Here is a 20,630-nt window from a genome sequence, read left to right as displayed (position 1 = left end):
CCGAAGTACTCGTCCTCTCTCAAAGCATAGCAGTAAGCAACCCCATCTTCTCTTCTGAGCCGCCACCATTGCCGGCCGTTGCCTCCCATAGATCCATACTCTTCCTTCGTTGCCGGAGATGGTGAGGGTTTTTTCGATTCAAATTTTACAGTATTTTGGGGTGGGTCTTTCTGATTCCTAATCGATAGACAGTATTTTGAGGGCTGATACAGATAGATTTACTTTGTTTTGCAATATCCTCTTCTCAACGTAAGTTCATCCTCGAATGGGTTCAAACCCCAGTTAACAGCAACACAAAATCGCTCGCTTATGGGATCCAAGCACTGGGCTTGGGGTTTCGGGAATCAGGGTTCGAATCTAGTGTTCCAGAAGTTCAGGGTAGCTGATTTAGGGATTTACAGCCGTCTTCCTTCCACCGGACGGAGACGCCACCGCAGACGACCCAGGAACTCCGTAACTCGCGAAGTACCCATCTAGAGCAGTTTCCCTCCAAAGCGTCGGGATCTGGTCGTTTTCCGGCTAACAGAGAACTTGCATCCCTTATCCCCTCAGGTAAATGTTGTTGTTATGCATTGTTTTCTGTGGTGGATCGCTTCTTATTTTGGACTGGGTTGACTCGTTTGTGTACGGATCTCTACTTGGCGGTTTTTGCCTAGTCCGATGGGTTTTTTAGTTGACTGCGTTCCATTGATCGGACAGGGTAACCCCCCTAACCCTTACCGTGCAGCCATGGGAGATGCACAGGAAAATCCTGATCCTTTTCAAAATCCTGAAAATCTTGTTCAAAACCCTCTAGAAATTCAAACTGTTACGCAAGCCTTGGTTTATCTCAGAGGATGTACGCCTGTTACGAATGCTTACCGCGGTCTAGCTGAACAAGTTGGTGCATTTGCAGTTTCGCACCGGCCAATTCATGAAATCTTACCATTACTAGCACATTATGTAAACCAGATGTCTAATGTGCCTGATGGGGAAGGTAGATGAATGACCTTTAGTATACCTCAGCGTAATGTCTTTTTCGATGAGGGAATGTAACAGATGGTGCTTGGCCCTCTAAGACCCATATTTTTACAGAGAAAGAATCCTAAGTGGATGAGATTGTTGAGGGCATTCACAATACTGCTGAACATTCTTCGAGAGCATCCGCCTCGAAAGGTACCCCTTAGGCAATTTTGTTACCTTGGTGGTACCGCTAATGGTGTAAAGATTTATAATAATGAAAACGTTGCAAGCTATATTATAACACTGCTTGTTACATTTGTGAATGCACTAGAGCAAGCTTCCACATTTTTGCAAAAACTGATGGATACGCGGGTGGCCTCCTCTCCAATGATTACAAAGGAACTAACTATGACTGCTCTCGAGAATGGGATGGTAAAGTGATTCCACAAGATATTACATGGGTTTCAAATGTCAATTCTTCCACTTCTCAGGTGATCATTCTTGTGGAAAAATACACTGTTTTTCACCAGCTCTGTCAAGATCGATTTTTTGATAAAATTCCATGTATTTTGATAACCAGTTGCGGGCAACCAAACGTTTCGGCTAGAATGTTTCTACGGCTACTGCGTTTGGAAACTAATTTACCCGTATTAGGACTCATGGATTGAGACCCTTACGGATTAAAAATTTTAAGTGTTTATAAGTATGGTTCGATTGATATGGCATATGACAGTAACCATCTTACGACTCCAAGAATTCTTTGGCTAGGCCTTCGGCCAAGTGATTTAGAAACATATCACTTGCCTCAAGATGTGTATACAAACTTAGTCGATGACGATAGAACTGTTGCTAGCTCTTTGCTACAGTTACCATTTATGGACTTAAACCCTAATTGGGTTAGTGAAATAAAAATGATGTTAAACACAAACCGGGAGTGGAATTGGATTCGCTATGTAGGCTTAGCTTTGGCAACCTATCCGAACAATATTTGCCAAACAAAATCATTTTCCTGGCACGACATTATTATGAGGTGGTAGGAGAGGAGCTGGGAGTATCACGACTTGTTATGGAGGAGGCAGAGGAGGAGAACAAAGTGGGAGCTCAAGTTGGACACCCCATCCCAGGAGGCTTGAAGGAGTAACCAAAATTCAACTACAACATCAACCAATCAAACAATTAGCATGAAAATACTGAATCTTTTTTCGCTTCTGTGTGCATAATTATGAACTTAACAGATGATTCCCCTAGCTTCCCATTCCTTTTCACCCATAATCTTATTATCCCTAACAGCTTTCCCCTCGATTCCCAACACCACCAAGGGTCTGCCATAGTGATCCCCATCAAAGCCAAATACTAAATGTAATAAAATCTTCAATTTATACACAGCTACAGGGGCGGAACAACAATTTAGTAACACAAACACCACTATAGGGGCAAATTACTTGAAAATTCCTTTTCACATTTTTGGCAAAAACCAAACAGCAGAAGAGAGAAATTAGTTATACATGCACATCCAATAGATTGCTGACAAAACAAAAATAAGAATCAACAAATAGTTGCAAAAGGTGTAGCATTTTTTGGACAGCACAAAGACGAAGGAAAGGAACAAAAAACGAAAAAGAAAAAACCTGTTCTAAGAGCGTCAACCTTTGCTAAAATCTTCCAAAATATACCAGAAATTGTTGCAAAGGCCCTGAGAACTGAAAAACAGGAGGCTTGATTTCTGGGTCAAAAACCCACCTCCATGCAACATAAGCACATTCACCAAAAATCAACCGTTAAGATACCCTGCCAAACAATTAATTTCGAACCTTCCTAACTCATCTAACCAAACCCAAAAAAATGCAGTTTGAAAAAAAGAAAACAAAATGGAAGCAACTTACCTGATGGAGTGATGGGGGAAAAAAATAAAACCGGTGGAAAGAAAGACGTGTTGGTTTGGATTTTCGAGGGGAGGAGATGGAGGAGGCAGAGAGAGAGAATGGGTGTGTGGTGGTTTGAATTTCAAATTAGAGAGAGACGTATGAAATTTGGGGTGTGGGGATCGATGTGGTGAGCCGGTGGAGAGAGAGACGTGGTTGCTTTGGATTTGGGATACACCTCAGAGAGAACCCTGTACTCAAAACTCTACTCTCACACGAAGTGGTAGCCGTTGGATCTAATAGATGGATGGTTAGATTGATGTTTTAGACTCAACCAATCAGCAAATGACACATACACATTTTTTCAAAAAAACTGAGCTTGCTTATTATAGAGATTAACAGCCCCTTTGATGGTGAGAAAGGGTGAGATAAGAAAGGGAAGCCCTTTCTCCCCAAATCTCACCATTTTTTGTGAGATTGGGCGAGAAAGGAGAGGAGCCAATCAAAACATTTTATTTTTGTACTTATCTCTCCTACTGATTTGGCTAGAAACCAAAACCCTTCTTTTCTTTTCTCTTGAAATCACTTCATCCAAAGGGACTGTAAAGGACAGAAGAATACCATAACTGATATGGATTATAACAGTGGTATATACAACTACTTTTTTTGAGATTGAAAAGTATCTTTGAATACCGCGACAAAACGAAGCTAGGGTAAGTCCTTAGAGCAATACAAAGTAACATCAAACAATATTCGATCTGCGACACACAAGTTTGTCTATAGTCTCAATGTCTCTATAACAAAAACAGATTGGGATAGAAAGATGAGAAAATGAGACAAGTCGCATACTTCGGTTGAGTGCATATCAGAGAATGTATATGCCAGAATCGGGTTTTAGAATCACTCTTGTTTTAGTGTCCCTCCTTATCTTACTAGGAGGCTCCAAAGGCACAATATACCCCAATTTTTTGTACAGAGAAACAGAAGCATAAGGGCGAATATAAATAGTGTTTTTCTACTTACACACTCACATTGCGGGGTTTACACAGAACCCAGAACCCTGGCTTTGTGTTCAAGGGATTGCACTCTACTTGTAGGCCGTGGAAGTTTTTTGGTCGTAACTTCAAGGCTCTCAAAGTATTATCACTGACCCCATTGGGTAAGCGCTATGACTAAGTGTCATTATCATTCATCCCCGTAAACAAAATCAGCCAAGCAGCCGGTCAACAATAAAACAAGTAGTTATGGTTGCTAGAGATACAACTATACAAGGGAAAAAAGGAAGTCAACCAGGAAGCAAGCTACTACTACATTGTTATTGAAGTACTATGCTCACATTCATGTCTCTAAAATCTGGCAGGAAACCTTCACACCTAAGAAGCATGAACAAGCAATTCTCAAGTGCCCTTCTGAACAAGGATAATCTCCGAACACATATAGGGCATGCTCAAATACATAGCCAGATGTTTCTAATACAAAGCAACATGTTTCTACGGCTACATATCCATATATTTCATCAGTTTCTCAAATACATACATAGTTGCTCAAATAGTAAAATGGAGTAAAAACTTCAAAAACGTCGCCAAAATCATAACAAACAACTAAAAACCCCTCTTAGGCTTCGTGTCCCTGCCCATGCCCTTCTGTTGCCGCCTCCTCTTCTACCTCCTCCTCCTCTGCCTCCTCCATAACAAGTCATGATACTCCCAGCTCCTCTCCTACCACCTCATAATAATGTCGTGCCAGGAAAAGGATTTTGTTTGGCATATATTGTTCGGATAGGTAGCCAAAGTCAAGCCTACATAGCGAATCCAATTCCACCTTCCGGTTTGTGTTTAACATCATTTTTATTTCACTAACCCAATTAGGGTTTAAGTCCATAAATGGTAACAGTAGCAAAGAGCTAGCAACAGTTCTATCGTCATCGACTAAGTCTGTATACACATCTTGAGGCAAGGGATATGTTTCTAAATCACTTGGCCGAAGGCCTAGCCAAAGTATTCTTGGAGTCGTAAGATGGTTACTGTCATATGCCATATCAATCGAACCATACTTATAAACACTTAAAATTTTTAATCCGTAAGGGTCACAATCCATGAGTCCTAATACGGGTAAATTAGTTTCCAAACGCAATAGCCGTAGAAACATTCTAGCCGAAACGTCTGGTTGCCCGCAACCGGTTATCAAAATGCATGGAATTTTATCAAAAAACCGATCTTGACAGAGCTGGTGAAAAACAGTGTATTTTTCCACAAGAATGATCACTTGAGAAGTGGAAGAATTGACATTTGAAACCCGTGTAATATCTTGTGGAATCACTCTACCATCCCATTCTCAAGAGCAATCATAGTTAGCTCCTTTGTAATCATAGAGAGGAGGCCACCCACGTATCCATCAGTTCTTGCAAAAATGTGGAAGCTTGCTCTAGTGCATTCACAAATGTAACAAACAGTGTCTATAATATAGCTTGCAAAGTTTTCATTATTATAAATCTTTACACCATTAGCGGTACCACCAAGTTAATAAAATTGCCTAAGGGGTACCTTTCGAGGCGGATGCTCTCGAAGAATGTTCAGCAGTATTGTGAATGCCCTCAACAATCCCATCCACTTAGGATTCTTTCTCTGTAAAAATATGGGTCTTAAAGGGCCAAGCACCATCCGCTGCATTCCCTCATCGAAAAAGACATTACGCTGGGGTATACTAAAGGTCATTCCTCTACCTTCCCCATCAGGCACATTACACATCTGGTTTACATAATGTGCTAGTAATGGTAAGATTTCACGAATTGGCCGGTGCGAAACTGCAAATGCACCAACTTGTTCAGCTAGACCGCGGTAAGCATCCGTAACAGGCGTACATCCTTTGAGATAAACCAAGGCTTGCGTAACAGTTTGAATTTCAAGAGGGTTTTGAACAAGATTTTCAGGATTTTGAAAAGGATCAGGATTTTCCTGTGTATCTCCCATGGCTGCACGGTAAGGGTTAGGAGGGTTACCCCTGTCCGATCAATGGATTGCAGTCAACTAAAAAACCCACCGGACTAGGCAAAAACCGCCAAGCAGAGATCCGTACCCAATACACAAACGAGTCAACCCAGTCCAAAGTAAGAAGCGATCCACCAAAGAAAACAACGTAGAACAATAACAATTACCTGAGGGGATAAGGGATGCAAGTTCTCTGTTAGCCGGAAAACGGCCAGATCTCGTCGCTTTTGAGGGAAACTGCTCTAGATGGGTACTTCGCGAGTTACGGAGTTCCTGGGTCGTCTGCGGAGGCGCCTCCGTCCGGTGGAAGGAAGACGGCTGTAAATCCTTAAATCAGCTACCCTGAACTGCTGGAACACCAGATTCGAACCCTGATTCTCGATTCCCGAAACCCTAAGCCCAGTGCTCGGATCCCATAAGCGAGCGATTTTGTGTTGCTGCTAACTGGGGTTTGAACCCGTTTGAGGATGAACTTACGTTGAGAAGAGGATATTGCAAAACAAAGTAAATCTATCTGTATCAGCCCTCAAAATATTGTCCGTCGATTAGGAATCAGAAAGCCCCACCCCAAAATACTGTAAAATTTGAATAGAAAAAACCCTCACCATCTCCGGCGACGAAGGAAGGGTATGGATCTATGGGAGGCAACGGCCGGCAATGGTGGCGGCTCAGAAGAGAAGAGAAGATGGGGTCGCTTACTGCTACGCTTTGAGAGAGAGAGAGAGAGAGAGGGGGGACAAGTACTTCAGGTTGTTTGCACGTGAGAGTTAGGGTTTGTAAGTTGTGGGAATGAGATTTGGGGGATCATGAGTTTTGTAAAAAGAGAGAAAATTCTTTCCACCATAAGAGGAAAAGGAGAGTTTCCACCACTCCCTTTCGTGAGCTTCACCACATATTTTTTTGTAATTCGAATCTTTTATTTGGTAGGATATGTAAAATTATTTTTTCATACAAAAGATTAACTTGTTCGGACATCAATAAATTTGTCAAAAATTACATTTTTAGACGAATAAATGGACTGCCTGGATTTGTTTAACTTTAAAAACAGTTGACAAATCCAGGCAGTACATTTTCGTCTAAAAATACAATTTGACATATTTATCGATCTCCGAACAAACTGATTTTTTGCGTGAATATATCTATATTACAATACACAACGGTTTTGTAAAATGTGTCTCTCACAACTGTCCAGTCCTCTGTGGCAGTTTGGACGGCAGAGAGCCAGAGATTGAATTTGAGTTTTGATGTTCATCTGATCCAAGGGTTCTTATCTTTCTCTGTTCAAAATTTATAACCCCATATGGAATCTTTCCCTGTTCAAAATTCAAACCCCATGTGAAAGACCCTATGTGAAAGAAGATTTTAGACAGTTTTGTAAAATTCAAATCTTTCTCTGTTCAACGGTTTTGAATTCGACGGTTTTGTAAAATTCAAATCTTTCCCTGTTCTTATCTTTCTCTGTTCAACGGTTTTGTAAATTGTCTCTCACAACTGTCCAGTCCTCTGTGGCAGTTTGGACGGCAAAGATTGAATTTGAGTTTTGATGTTCATCTGACCCAAGGGTTCTTATCTTTCTCTCTTCAAAATTTATAACCCCGTATGGAATCTTTCCCTGTTCAAAATTCAAAATTATTTCTGGTATATTTTGGAAGATTTTAGCAAAGGTTGACGCTCTTAAAACAGGTTTTTTCTTTTTCGTTTTTTGTTCCTTTCCTTCGTCTTTGTGCTGTCCAAAAAATGCTACACCTTTTGCAACTATTTGTTGATCCTTATTTTTGTTTTGTCAGCAATCTATTCGATGTGCATGTGTAACTAATTTCTCTGTTCTGCTGTTTAGTTTTTGCCAAAAATGTGAAAAGGAATTTTCAAGTAATTTGCCCCTATAGTGGTGTTTGTGTTACTAAATTGTTGTTCCGCCCCTGTAGCTGTGTAAAAATTGAAGATTTTATTACATTTAGTATTTGGCTTTGATGGGGATCATTATGGCAGACCCTTGGTGGTGTTGGGAATCGAGGGGAAAGCTGTTAGGGATAATAAGATTATGGGTGAAAAGGAATGGGAAGCTAGGGGAATCATCTATTAAGTTCATAATTATGCACACAAAAGCGAAAAAAGATTTAGTATTTTCATGCTAATTGTTTGATTGGTTGATGTTGTCGTTGAATTTTGGTTACTCCATCAAGCCTCCTGGGATGGGGTGTCCAACTTGAGCCTCCACTTTGTTCTCCTTCGGAAGGAATTGATTTCCGCTCTTATTCAAGCAAGACACCACAATGGTAGTTGAATCCTAAAATTTAGTGTATATTTTCATGTCCTTTTTGTGCAATCAGAACCCAAGTTGTTCTTTTGCATTTTTGTAGACACCCTATTCTGAACTATCCAGATTAGTTTACTTACGGTCTTTGATTCCCCAATGATGATTACAGTCAAGAATATTTCGAGGTTATTGGTGTGTTTGAGCTTTGAGCGTCCTGAACCTCATTCAATCTTTGTCGAGCCTTGTCCAAATCCTTCAAGCCAGAACCAAATGGCCTCAGCAAAGCCATACTTGCTTACGTCAGTACTGTGCTGGCGTGCGCTGGTCGACTGCCACGTGTCAGTCATCGACCGTTGACTCAGTTACCACCGACACACGCAAGTATAATGTCGGTGCACGCCAATCAAAAGTCAGTCAAATATCACTATTCAACCACGTGCTCGAGACTTTTGTGGCCACCTTGACGTAGTCTACAGTCCCTTGATGATTACCATTGTGCAGCCGGCTCCCCCTCTCTCCTACACCACCTTTCAACCCAAGTCCCATTCATTTAATGCATGGAGGCTTCTCTTAACCTAACCACCCCTTAACCCAACTGAACAGCCCTCTCCTCAGTCCACTCCTGGCCTACAAATACCCCCCTTGCATTTGTATGCAAAGGGTTCACAAGGTTAAGACTCATAAAGGCATTCAAGCTCCTCTATCTCTCTTTGTTTTTGCTTTCCCTCTTCTCTCATCAGTTGAAAGGGGAAGCAAACATTTCTCTATACACACACCACACCCCATACTCATCATTCATCCCTCAAGCCTCAAGCCTCAAGTTCAAGCTCAAACCATCCACCCAACTCTATCCGAAAGGTATACCACCTTTTATTCTGCAGTCTGTTCTGACCCCTGAGGGGTGCCAGCAGGGTCAAGGCTGGTAATCAAAACCAGTCCTGACCCTAAAGCTGGCAGCATTTCAAGGATCGTGTATGGTAGTCAATGGCGCACGTCAGTAACAATAAGCCGTACGCCAGTCATGGTGGTATGTGCACTATTGGCGTGGGGATCATTGACCGCCCATCTTTCTGTTTTCTCTTCACTTTATCACATTTCAGCATGATAAGAACCAGTTTACTGCTTTCTGTATTTTAAGAGCTGTGCAGTTATCATCTGTTATTTCTGTTTTAGAGGACCTCTGGGATCCTTCTAGTCATGTTCCAGAGCCCAAATCATGCAAAGCCAAGCACTGACCAAATAGTGTAACTGGCGTACGGAGTCCTTGAACCGGCGTACGATAGTTTCAATGGGTCTGTGGCTGGCCCTTGCATGGCAATTAAGCCTTGGCCTCTGTTTATATTCCCCACACTATTTATGGGGCATTCTGTTTATTTAATTGCTCTAAAAGCCATCTCTGTTGCCTGTAACTGCATTTATTCTGTCATATTAACTGCGTGGTTTGTCATGGGTGTGCACTGGTCCTTCCAGAGCCCAGAGGGTTGAGAAACAGGAGCTGTGAGTTTAGATTTTCCGGCGCACGCCAGTATACCAGTGGCGCACGGAAGTAGTCCTTGTATGCAGTGGCCTGGCCAGTGCATACAGCCTCCCCTTGCGTGCTCATTCTCCTTGCGTGCCCCATTCTGGGACAACGTGCTCCAGTTTGTTTAAAATGCTTACAGGTACTTGTTCTCAATCTATTATCATCTGTTTCAACAAGCATCCATCACATTTTGTCACATAAATGTAACTTGTTACAATTTAATTCCCCTTTTAACTGTTCCCCCGCCCTAATTGGCTAAAAAATGATTAATGAGAGAAAAATGCAAATGTTTTATAAAATGCCCGAATAGAGACCGATCTCTGGATTGGGCGAGAGGGGTGCCATAAAACCCTTCCCCTCTCGTAACCTGGCTCCCGAACCTCAGATATCGAAGGTGACGACGGACCGGCCTACGCCTTTTTAAAAAAAAATCATACAACTTAGCAAGCGTTTCAAGTTCGATTTCTTGGGTGCACACCGCAAAACCCAAGTGGCGACTCTGAATTGTAAGCGTTTCGCCGCGCTTTCCCGAAAAAGGGCCGCACCCAATTTTATAAATAAAACTAGTGTCACGCGACATGCTTTGCACGAATCGCGTGCTAAGTACAATTTTCCGAAAATGTATTGTTTTGAGCATTTGAAGATGGCGATGTTTGTTATGGAAGAAGACAAGAATGAATGCAAGTAAAGCTTGATTAGTTTTTGGAGCGGTTCCCGAGAAACTGTTGTGAGAGTCCTGCTTCGATGATCCCGAAAATATGATGGATGAGTACGAGAAATTCGTCGAGAGGTCTTCGGATGGGTCTTTTAAGTTGAGGGTGTTTCTATTTTCAATTTCAGAGCTTGATTCTTCTGGGCTGATGCAATACGGCGAATTGCAAGATAGTGGGCAGTGATACTTTGAGGCAGTGAATGGGATCATGGGTGGAGTCAGGGGAGTATCGCAAGGAAGGTGAGCATGGCAAGTGCAACATCCACGCAGAATTCGGACATGAGTGGGAACGAGGCTATTGATGGGTCAGGCCAAATCTACTTGTGTGTTTTCTCCTAAAGCCAATGCTGCCACAACTCAAGAAACATAACCCAAGATAGGTTTGTGTGGATCCTACCCCTTCATATAATGCTGAAGTGTCTACTGCTCCGTTGTGTATTCAGATGATGATGTCAACTACCCCTCAAACTCTGTCGTCACAGCCTAAGTATGAGTTTGAGAGATCTGTGCCTGTTAATGTACAGCAGCAGCAAATTGGGGCTGAATTGCAGCAAGCTGGAGTTAACTTTCAGCCCCCTGCACCTCATTTGCAGGCTTATATTGATCCTCCTCCCCAAGAAACATTGAACCATGCAGATTATGTACATGTTCCTTCACAGATGGGGTCCCCAAATCAGCTATTGGGAATGTTGGGCATATGTTCACACATGCTCCCCACTCCGTATTTATGATTTGAAATCAAGCACATCAATCAAAAAATAGGCTTGAACTAAAGCCCATGGTAAGCAAAAGTCTCTCTCCAGCATGGATATATTATGACATTTGCTTGATGTCCTATAGCATTTCATTCATTATGCTTTAGCTTTCTACACACAATTTCCCAACAGTAAACTTGAACCATTGCACATGGTTTTCAAGTGAGCGTCTAGACACTTTTCCAGACATGCATGTATCATGCACCCTTGCGCAAGTGTAGAGAGTACCAGACACAAGTACTTTAAACGTACAGAAGAGTCTGTGTAACATAGTTGCTGCCACCACAGGACTCGGAATTGGATGAGTAACATAGAATTTGAGTACCTGTATCTAGCGACGAAGTAGTGAAGGAATATCGCAATTGTAACTATTCCCAACTCCTTTTCCCAGATAAAGCCTGCTTCCCCCTCCAAACAAGCAGCAGGAGTTGTGAGATTCCAAGCTCTTTTCCTGGCGGGTAGCATTTAAGAACCATATCCCTCAAGTTTTAGATTCATGCCCGAACAGAAAACTCAAGCAAAACCTTTACGGCTCGTAAAGAAATAGAGAATGATTACAAATTTTCTTGGTAGCTTACCAGCCATCTCCATGGATTAAATTTCTGAGGCTCTGGATATAGGAAAGGATCGTAGTTGATCTCCCTTGTATAAATGTAGATTCTCCATCCTTTTGGAATAAAATATCCTGAGTAAGAGTAAACATGAAATTGCAAATCTGTCCCTCTTTTTTCTCCAGGAAAAACCCTAATGAACAAGCGGCTCAAAAAAATTCTGCCCTAGTTCGAACTAAGAGTTTCGCAGCATACCGTTCAATTCCATTCCATTCCTTCGGTTGTCTTCCTCAAAATTCCGTTGACAACTGTGGCCAATCTTGATGTTTCAAATATCACCTGCATTGAGAGATATACGGTTCCAATAAGTATATTAGGACTTAGAAGGGGAATTGGTACTGAGAGGTGCAAGATCCTTTATTCTCAAAATCTTTGTCCCCCTCTACCAATACATTTGCGAGTTACAACCGCATGATGATGTCTCGGCATTTGGTACCCGGAGATTCTCCATGTTTAGTTTAGTTTACAGTACGTTAGGAGAGAAGGACAGATTCTCGGCGACAAGATTTCTGGCCATGTAGAGTAGGTTTGTCAACTTGCTTACCGCACGTGTAAAAAACCATCGACCTGTGATCATTCCAGTCAAGTGGCTCTTCTGGCTTTTTCCTTCCTCTTACTGCAAAATGCTCATCCTACAGACAATTGCATCGAAACAGAGTTATTGACCCTACCAGTTTTCATCAAATATGATCAATTTTTGACAATGTATAGACTGTTGCTCACTCTGATTTCTTGAAGAGCTGATGGATGATCATGAAGATACTTGATGGCCATCATTGAAGTAGTCGATACGGTTTTGAAACCCAAATAGAGAATCATAACTACTTGATCAAGAATTTCCTCATCATTGAGTTTGTATCTTGGATCCTCTTCCTTTAGCAGATAGTCCAGCATGTCATAATTATTTGTCAAGGAATTTCTCCTCTCCTCCATAATATCTCTAAAAATTCTAAGGACACTCTTTCTTGCCTGCAAAAGAACATCAACTTCAATAAGCCCACAGATTCCTTATCACCATCAAATCAGTTGGCAGAATACCTTTCACAAACTACATTTCAAAATACGAAGTATTTCTTATCGTATCCATTTTCCAGCAACAATGTTTCTCAAAAATGTTAAACCATCTTGTAATATTTTCATAGGGTCTTTTTCACACATCCAATTCTCCTATATTATCAACGTCACATTCCTTTTCCAATTCCCCTATATTATCACCACATCCAATTCATAAATAACCTAAATCATGGCCGTAAATAACCTAAATAGTGGCCGTGGCCACTATTTAATCGACAGAAGTGGCCGTGGCCCACCACTTCTGTCGATTACAACTCAAGCTCCTAGAACTCCTCTATCCACAACAACATCATAACTTTCTTATACCATTTTATAAATCTCCATTGACTAAACAAAAAAAATTAGAACACAAAGTAAGAACTCAAATTCGAAGCTATGAGGGTGTACAATGGGTAAAATGCCCTCTGTTTTGGTGGCTTCCATCATCAGGCCTTCTTCTTCTCCGTCCTTCCCTTTTCTTTTGGAATGGAAGGGAGAAGTACGGAACCACACCCAACCCTTGCGGCTTTCTCTACCCATGACTCATCCATGAAAAATCTTTTTTTTTTCTTTGAAACTACATCATATAATGTGCATTATATGGACTAACACTTGGCAAGCAGAAAAAACCAATTCAATCTAGAGAGAGAGAGAGAGAGGAGTACCGGTGGGGCTTTCGAGCATGGAAATGCCGCCTCAGTCGAGAGATTGATAGAGGGCGTTCATGAAGTCGATCTGAATCGAGTAGGGTTTGAATGGGAAGGCTGGGAATTTTCTCTCGCTTTGCTCTTCCATTTACGGCTTCTTCTTCTTCTTCTTCAGTTCAATCTTCGATTTCTGCAACCTATTTGATGATCGGCCTGCGACGCTGGAATTCGTGACGTCGTTGGAGTAGATCTCATCGATCATCTGTAACGATGCTCCGTCTTCTCGAATTCGTTCTCTCCGTCGCTCTCTCTCTGATCGTTCACCAGAGAGAGAGAGAGAGAGAGCAAACGTAATTTCTGGCGTAATTTGCGTGAATCACTGTTAGGTCGACTGATTTTACCAAAAACCCCTCTCTCAAATGAGCACAAAAGACAAAATAGAATGCAAAAAAAAGGACACAGAGGGAAAACCACAAAAGTCCAAAAACCCGTTAAAGTAATCTATAAATAACTCAAATAGTGTCCATGGCCCACCAGTTTTGGGTGCGAAATTACTAAAACGCCCAACATACGAAGAAGCAAATTGAAATTCCATGTGTTTGAAGCCAGGGGCATTTTCGTTCGGGTATGGCAAAGTGTAAGCCACTTCTAAGAACTTGGTTCCTTTATAGACCCTTGTGGATTTGAAGACTATTGAAAGAAGAAAAAATAGTAGGACAAGATATACCTGCATGTAGCATCTCGGCATTTGTAAGCAGAACCTCCAAATATATGATAGGGAACAGAAAAAAAACTCATTGTAAATGAGCCCACAGTAAATCGAAAACAGAGACATCAAAAGAAGCAAATAGCGGCCGCCAAATACCATCTCCATAATACTCCCAAGTTTCTGAAAGGAAAACCAATACTCAAGAAAGTTAATAGATACTAGGCACAGCAAAGCTGTACATTTTCAATTGGCAAACTATACACCAAGGACATTATATGTAGCATAATTTAAACTAAAATATAAATATTTGACGATTACTTCTCAGCTTCCAAAAACAAGAATATGTCGGAAAAGAGAACATACCTGTGACCCAAGCTTGCTTTTGTGAGATATAAGGAATAAGGCTCCCAACAACAAACATATTCCATGACCCCAGTCCCCAAACATCACAGCGAAAAGAAATGGGAATGCAATAATAGTATACACCACTGGATTTGCTTCCTGATATCTAGCAACACTGCCATAAAAGGTAACCGTATTAGTATTTTGTCCAGTTCTGCAAGTGCTCACAAATTCAATCACGGGAACACTCAAAGGATATAGTTCCGCAGAAAAACAGTGAACCCAAGGTTAAACAATTTTAGAAAAAAAATTCACATCAACCACCAGATACAAAAGTAAAACAAATCGGAGCAAAAAATTTATGCTGAAGATCATAAACATACGCTGGTAAGTTACTTCTTTTTCAATTCTTTAGGGTAAAACTTGCAAAACACATGGCTACCAACAATGGGTTCCTTCTTTACTATGGAAATAAACTATTTAGGCAGGAGAAAGATATGGCAGCTCAGTGCAATATAGAGTTGGCTGAGCTTCCATAATTGTTATCCACCACAGCCACAGTAAGAGAGAAACAGATGAGCTATAGCACTCCATACAAAACAAAATTCTTTCTTTTGTGGGCAGGCATATGGTGAAAGTTGAAACCACAGAATAACGTGTATCAAAATTTCATCCAATATGGTATTCGGAAGAAATGATTCTCTGCAGTCTGTTGTAACATTAACTGTTGTTTTAAAGAACAAGAAAGAAACATATTACCCATACGCATCAACAATTTCCTGAAATGAATTCGTAAAGCAGTTGGTTCTAAAGTATGTTGGAGGTGATTCCACAGCATCCATCGCATAAAATACGACACCCACTTGTGAATAGCTATCAAATGTTGCCCGTTGCAACACTTCCTGAATATGAACATAATAAAACCTAATCGTTATGGTGATAAGGGGAAAAGGACTCACAGGATTTGGTAGAGTTCTGAAACAACCGACTATCGACCATATTTGTGCCGTCCTCGTATTTGATTTTGGAGCCGAAGACGACCAAGCCGCTGAGCTCCTCCCAAATTTCAAAAAATCCTAATTTCAAAAAAATAAATTTAGGGATCTTCTATATCAGGCGGTATACAAAATAAAGCCAAGCTTGGTTATTGGAACCCTAATTTCAAAAAAATCCCCAATTCACATGTTATAGGAACCCTAATTTCAAACAAAATCCCTAATTTCATATCAAAACGGAACCCTAATTTTTTTGGGTCGAACAAGTTATAGAGGGGAAACTGAAAATCTACCTCATAAAGAGAGAGAGAGACCATGGTGTGGCATCGGTTGTGGGGGTCGTCGGTTGTATTCGCCAATGCTGAGCCAACCAGATTTCGCCTCTTGTGGTGGTCGCCGGAGGTGGAGGTGGAGGCGCCGCCGGTAGTTCTGGTCGTCGGTGTTGTTGGTCGACGGTGGTGGAGAGTTCGTCGCCCTCCCACCACCACCCCTTTCTCACTCTTCGTTACAGTCCAGAGAACGTAACGAGTTTCTCATTTCTTTTTTTTCCTTTTTTTGGGCCAACTTTCGTTTGAGCGAGAAAGAGCGAGAGAGGGGCGAGAGGTTGATTTTTTTGAGACAGGAAGGCGGAATTCCCGGCGCAATGTTCGTGAGTACAGTAAAATGAGTACTGAATTTTACTAAAAAGCCCTCCAGTCCAACGGCACTAAAGGACAAAATAGTGTATAAAAATCGGGACACAGACGGAAAACATCGAAAGTCTAAAAACCCGTTAAAGTAATTCGAAAATAACCCAAATAGTATCTATGGCCCACCACTTTTGAACACAAAATGACGAGAACGTCCAAAACTCCATAAAAGTAAATTCAATCTGTTAGTTTCCGAACCGAGGGGCATTATCGTCCGGAGATGGCCAAAGTGTAAGCCACAATTTGAAACTCCATTCGATTATGGGCGGCCAGTGGATTTTCTAGGGCGAGTGCCCGCAATTTTGAACAATATTCATTTCCTTTTATGCAATCGTAACAAGATATTTTTCACCTATGCAGATTGTTTAGATTGATTACTTTGTTCATGTTTATTTTTTGGAAAATGTTGTGAATAACTTGAGAAGCATAGGGCTTGGAATGGGAAAGCTTGGGTAAGTCTCTTCTTTTTGCTAGCAAATGAATTTTCATTGAATATGTATCGGTTAATAAGGTACATGATTCCTTACCCTTTTAAGTTGGGAAAGCTTGATGCAAAGGAGTGTTGTGGTGGTGGTGGTGGTGGTGGTGGTGGTGCTTTCCCAAAAAAAAAAAAAAGGAGTGTGGTGCTACTTTTTCTCTCTCACATACTAGCAGAAATTGTATCTTTGCTAGGGTGGGCTAGCTTGTATGTACCTATAAGAGCTGGCTTGGAGAGAATGCAAAAATTAGAATAAATCTTGGCCACATCAAGCAGTTGAAAAAGAAGAAATGGTGAAGAAGTTTTTGTGAAAAAGGAATAAAGTTTCAAAACGTATAAGTTTTCAATAGCTTAGATTTAATCTTGACCATATGTGAAAAAAGAAGATGAAGAAGAGGGCAAGGACTACATATTTGTCGTAGAGCGAATTTATACTTCTAAGGTTTAAACAGAGGATAATCAACTTGATGCTGAAAATTAATGATCTGTATGTGAAGCTTTTTAGAAGTCAGGTTGCTAGGCAAAGGTACTTGCCAATTGCTTTAAATTGTGGTCGATTTATAGGCACTGGTTTAGCAATTTTTTCTATTGGTGTTTGAAGCATCAATGCCGGGAGTTTCTCTTTGCAGCACGATGATTGTAGGCTTACACCAATCAATTGGAGCATAAAGTGTTTCAAATAAGTGGCTCAAAACATAAAAGGTATGTCATTTCCTATGCCTCACATCTTCCTTATGAAAGCTTATATATTTCTAAACAGAGATAAGTTAAGAAAACAACATCTTGGAATATGTTTTCCATGCCCAACTCACCCACCACTTTTGTTATGCATAGAGATGTCCATTTGTTGGCATCGGAAATTGTTCCATGTTCACCATATAAAATTGGTTTCGAGTTTCATGAGCCATATTTCAGTTTCACAAAGCAACTATGTATGAAGCACATTTTAGTTTCAGCTTATATTTTGGTCTTCGAAAAGGTAAACTCGAGTGTTCAACGAAAACAAAATAATTTAAGCTGAACCTCGAGTGAGTTTCAGCCATATTTTACAATATTTTGAATCTACTTACTAAGTTTAGATAGTTTTGAATATACTGTTGGGAACATGTGTGAAAGATTGAGTCCCACATTAGATAAATAGAAAAAGAGTTGGACCTTAATATACAATTGGGTGGCTCACCACTTATAAGGCTTAGCCTTTTAAGTGGATATGAGTCATTCAATGTATATTGGGTCCAGGTGATGTGGTCTAGACTCCGTGGATACTCCCCGACGGATTAGGCCTATGCGCACGTGGGAAGACCCCAGGCGGATTAGACTCCCAACAAGTGGTATCCGAGCTGATGGTTGACGATCTTTGGGTGTACTCAAACCGATTTGGTGGACTTACACGGAGACTCTCGAAGGTGACTCTCAATGGAACAATTGATGCAGGCGGGGATGGCTCTCGATCGATGGAGTGGGTGCGGTGAGGTCCGGAGTAGAATCAGTGTTGAAAAAAGATCATGGATCAAGGGGGAGTCAAGTGGATCGAATTGAGGGGGAGCAAGGCCCAATGCATGGTTCACACATGAGGGGGAGATTGTTGGGAACATGTGTGAAAGATTGAGTCTCACGTTGGATAAATAGAAAAAGAGTTAGACCTTAATATACAATTGGGTGGCTCACCACTTACAAAGCTTAGCCTTTTAAGTGGATATGGGTCATTCAATGTATATTGGGTTCAGGTGATGTGGTCTGGACTTCGTGGATACTCCCCGACGGATTGGGCTTATGCACACGTGGGAAGACCCCAGGCGGATCAGACAACATCTACTTACTAAATTTAGATAGTTTTGAATCTACTTACTAAGTTTAGATAGTTTTGTTGTCATTGTTGGTTATAGGCAATGTCATTGGTTGGATATAAGCTGTTGTTAACGTCCCATAGTCTCAAGGGAGAGCTGGTGGAATCGAGGGTGGTACTTTTTTCAATTTCATGTACATAATTTGATTAAACGAACAACCCTGTTTGAAGTTTTTTTGAGAAAATGAATTTTGGGAGATTTGTCAGTTGGTGGGGTGGTCAATTGTAGAAAAAGGCCAATTCAATTTAGTCGTTTCCAAAATCTATTGCGCTGTGCCTTTAGGCAGGGGCGGTTAATCCTATATATTTCTTGCGTCCCTTAAAGCTTGTGAATACTCAAAGTTTCATACCTTGAACCGAGTTTTCAAGAAATTACTCGAGTTTTAGCAAAAGTTGCTCTCCGGGTTGTATATCCAGTGGACCCCACTCATGTATCTTCTCTCTCCCTCCATCAACACATTCTCTCTATTTTTCAAATACTAACTTCAAGATTCAAGTATTTTTCACTTTGTCATTGGCTTTTTAACTTTGAATGCTCCTCAATTTATGTCCCTTGAGTAATTCTTGCAAAATGGCCCAAAAAATGTGCTCTTTTAACCGGTATGATTGGTTGGATGAAAGGCTAGGTTTTCACAACTTCTTTAATCTTTAGAGTACCATGAGATGAAAGCAGGAGATGGTATGGTCGCTCCCAGTTTTAAAACTGTTCTATGATTGGTTCAACATTCATCAACATTTGCTAATTTTTCTTGGGGTGAAATATACTAAGGTTAATTTGATGGACTACGAAATCAGAATGTTAATCTTTGTGCTTTGATGTCCCAAATGGGTGGTCAGTAATTTTTATTTAGGCACAAGCTAACAAATTTCTCAGGCAGTTTTACTCTTTAAGGTATAATAAATGACTTAAAACCTTTGCAAAAAAATTCAAATCCTCGTGAACTCCTACGTTGTTTTCATTTAATGATGTTATATTGAGTTATCGAATAAGTGGCGGTTTCAAGTTCCAACTACTTTCACGACCCATCTGTTAATAACGCTGCCACCATGTGAAGAAATCTTTGCAAATGGCTGGCCCACATTGTAGTTCTTGCAAATGTCATTTGGTGCATAATCCCAAACGAAAGAAAAACGCTCGACATAGAGCTGAGCTCAACAGATTATCTTGATTTACTTATATTCTTACCTTGTTTCCCATTTCACGTGACGGTAATGGTATACAAACGGATCTGTTTCACAAATCAAAACAAAACATCATGGCTGTTGTTCCTCTTTCAAACCAAAATGTTTGCCCATCGTAATGGATTTTCATTTCGTTGTGACCGTAACAGCTGACTTTTTAAATTATTTTCCGGATGATAATCAGTTTGATTTTGCTATAAACGGGCTTCTGTCATTGAACATGGTGGTGACACTGCAGGTGGCATTACTACTGGACAACACCGTTCCAGGTAGTCGGCAAGAACAAGGGGTGTATATATGGTGAAGTGCTGAAGACATAACAATGGTTCCATCGTCACTTTCAAACTATAGTTTGCCGAAAAAAGTGGCTAGGTTTTTCTGTTCAAAATGTTTAAGCTGAATATAATATCGACATTATATGATATCATGTTGATGAGGAGTTGCTTTTTTAGAGGCCAGCATAGGGATTGCAGCAGTCTCTGTAGTATTGCTCTATTAGTTGATAGATATAATATTTAGATGATTTTCCTCAAAAGTTCAATTCTTTTAGTACCTTTGAAATTTGATTGTCATTATTGGTGGTGGTAGCCATTTGTAAGTGAAACACACAAAGGGTGATCCCAAAGTATGTAAATAGTCATTGCATCCTCAGCAGAGGGACAGATTGGTGTTTTCAGACTCTTATTTTGATGAATGTTGGTTATGTTGTCTTTTGTATCATTGTATGTCGTAAAACAGAACATAAGGTGGTTTAGATTGTAGTCGATGCATTCTTTTTTTAGAGTGCATGTTCTCTCTCTCAATGCATTTTTTGAGAGAGGGCATGCTCTCTCTCTCTCTCTCTCTCTCTCTCTCTCTCTCTCTCTCTCCTGTTTTGTCTCTCTCTCTCTCTCTCTCTCTCTCTCTCTCTCTCTCTCTCTCTCTCTCTCCTGTTTTGTCTTCCAAAAAGTCTCGGAACACAACTTTAAAATAAAACTCCGGACACAATTTGTTTGGAAGTGTTCGATTTATGTGGGTGCATGTACATCTAAAGGCATGTAC

The 20,630-nt window shown here is 40.7% G+C and overlaps 1 protein-coding gene and 1 long non-coding RNA gene across 5 annotated transcripts; one reads left to right on the top strand and one right to left on the bottom strand.

The window, feature by feature from the left end:
- The first annotated feature begins 7,481 nt into the window (after positions 1–7,481).
- Positions 7,482–20,335, top strand: LOC131325793 (uncharacterized). The gene is made up of 4 exons (XR_009199806.1): positions 7,482–8,067; positions 16,444–16,535; positions 17,191–17,263; positions 19,828–20,335. It is a non-coding gene; the product is annotated as an uncharacterized LOC131325793 (long non-coding RNA).
- LOC131325781 (V-type proton ATPase subunit a1-like) lies at positions 9,999–16,315 on the bottom strand. 4 transcript variants are annotated; one of them, XR_009199804.1, is made up of 7 exons: positions 15,688–16,305; positions 15,359–15,475; positions 14,421–14,574; positions 14,076–14,237; positions 13,367–13,705; positions 11,616–12,617; positions 9,999–11,488 (listed from the first exon to the last, which is right to left on the bottom strand). XR_009199804.1 is itself a non-coding variant. In XM_058358231.1 (7 exons), exons 1-4 carry the CDS (start codon positions 15,709–15,711, stop codon positions 13,764–13,766), a joined length of 969 nt encoding a protein of 322 aa, XP_058214214.1. In that variant the 5' UTR covers positions 15,712–16,315; the 3' UTR covers positions 9,999–11,488; positions 11,616–11,722; positions 11,844–12,617; positions 13,367–13,763. The 4 variants fall into 4 exon arrangements, 3 of the variants coding, with proteins under 3 accessions (XP_058214214.1, XP_058214215.1, XP_058214213.1); XM_058358231.1 differs by having other exon boundaries at positions 11,616–11,722; positions 11,844–12,617; positions 13,367–14,237; positions 15,159–15,475; positions 15,688–16,315; XM_058358232.1 differs by having other exon boundaries at positions 15,159–15,475; positions 15,688–16,296.
- Positions 20,336–20,630: the final 295 nt, after the last annotated feature.

The sequence above is a fragment of the Rhododendron vialii genome, chromosome 5a, assembly GCF_030253575.1.
Source record: "Rhododendron vialii isolate Sample 1 chromosome 5a, ASM3025357v1".
NCBI classification, from domain to species: Eukaryota; Viridiplantae; Streptophyta; class Magnoliopsida; order Ericales; family Ericaceae; genus Rhododendron; species Rhododendron vialii.
The sequence above is the reverse complement of the archived record's forward strand: the minus strand, read 5'-3'. Positions and strand labels throughout refer to the sequence as shown.

What these genes read in the sequence shown, in the direction of transcription:
- LOC131325781 (XM_058358230.1), bottom strand. Translation starts at nt 15,711, where the DNA reads ATGGTCTCTCTCTCTCTTTATGAG. An exon ending in TCTCTCTCTCTCTTTATGAG is followed by an intron (nt 15,476 to 15,687) that starts GTAGATTTTCAG and finishes TTTTGAAATTAG; the next exon opens with GATTTTTTGAAATTTGGGAG. An exon ending in AAAGCAAGCTTGGGTCACAG is followed by an intron (nt 14,238 to 14,420) that starts GTATGTTCTCTT and finishes TTTTCCTTTCAG; the next exon opens with AAACTTGGGAGTATTATGGA.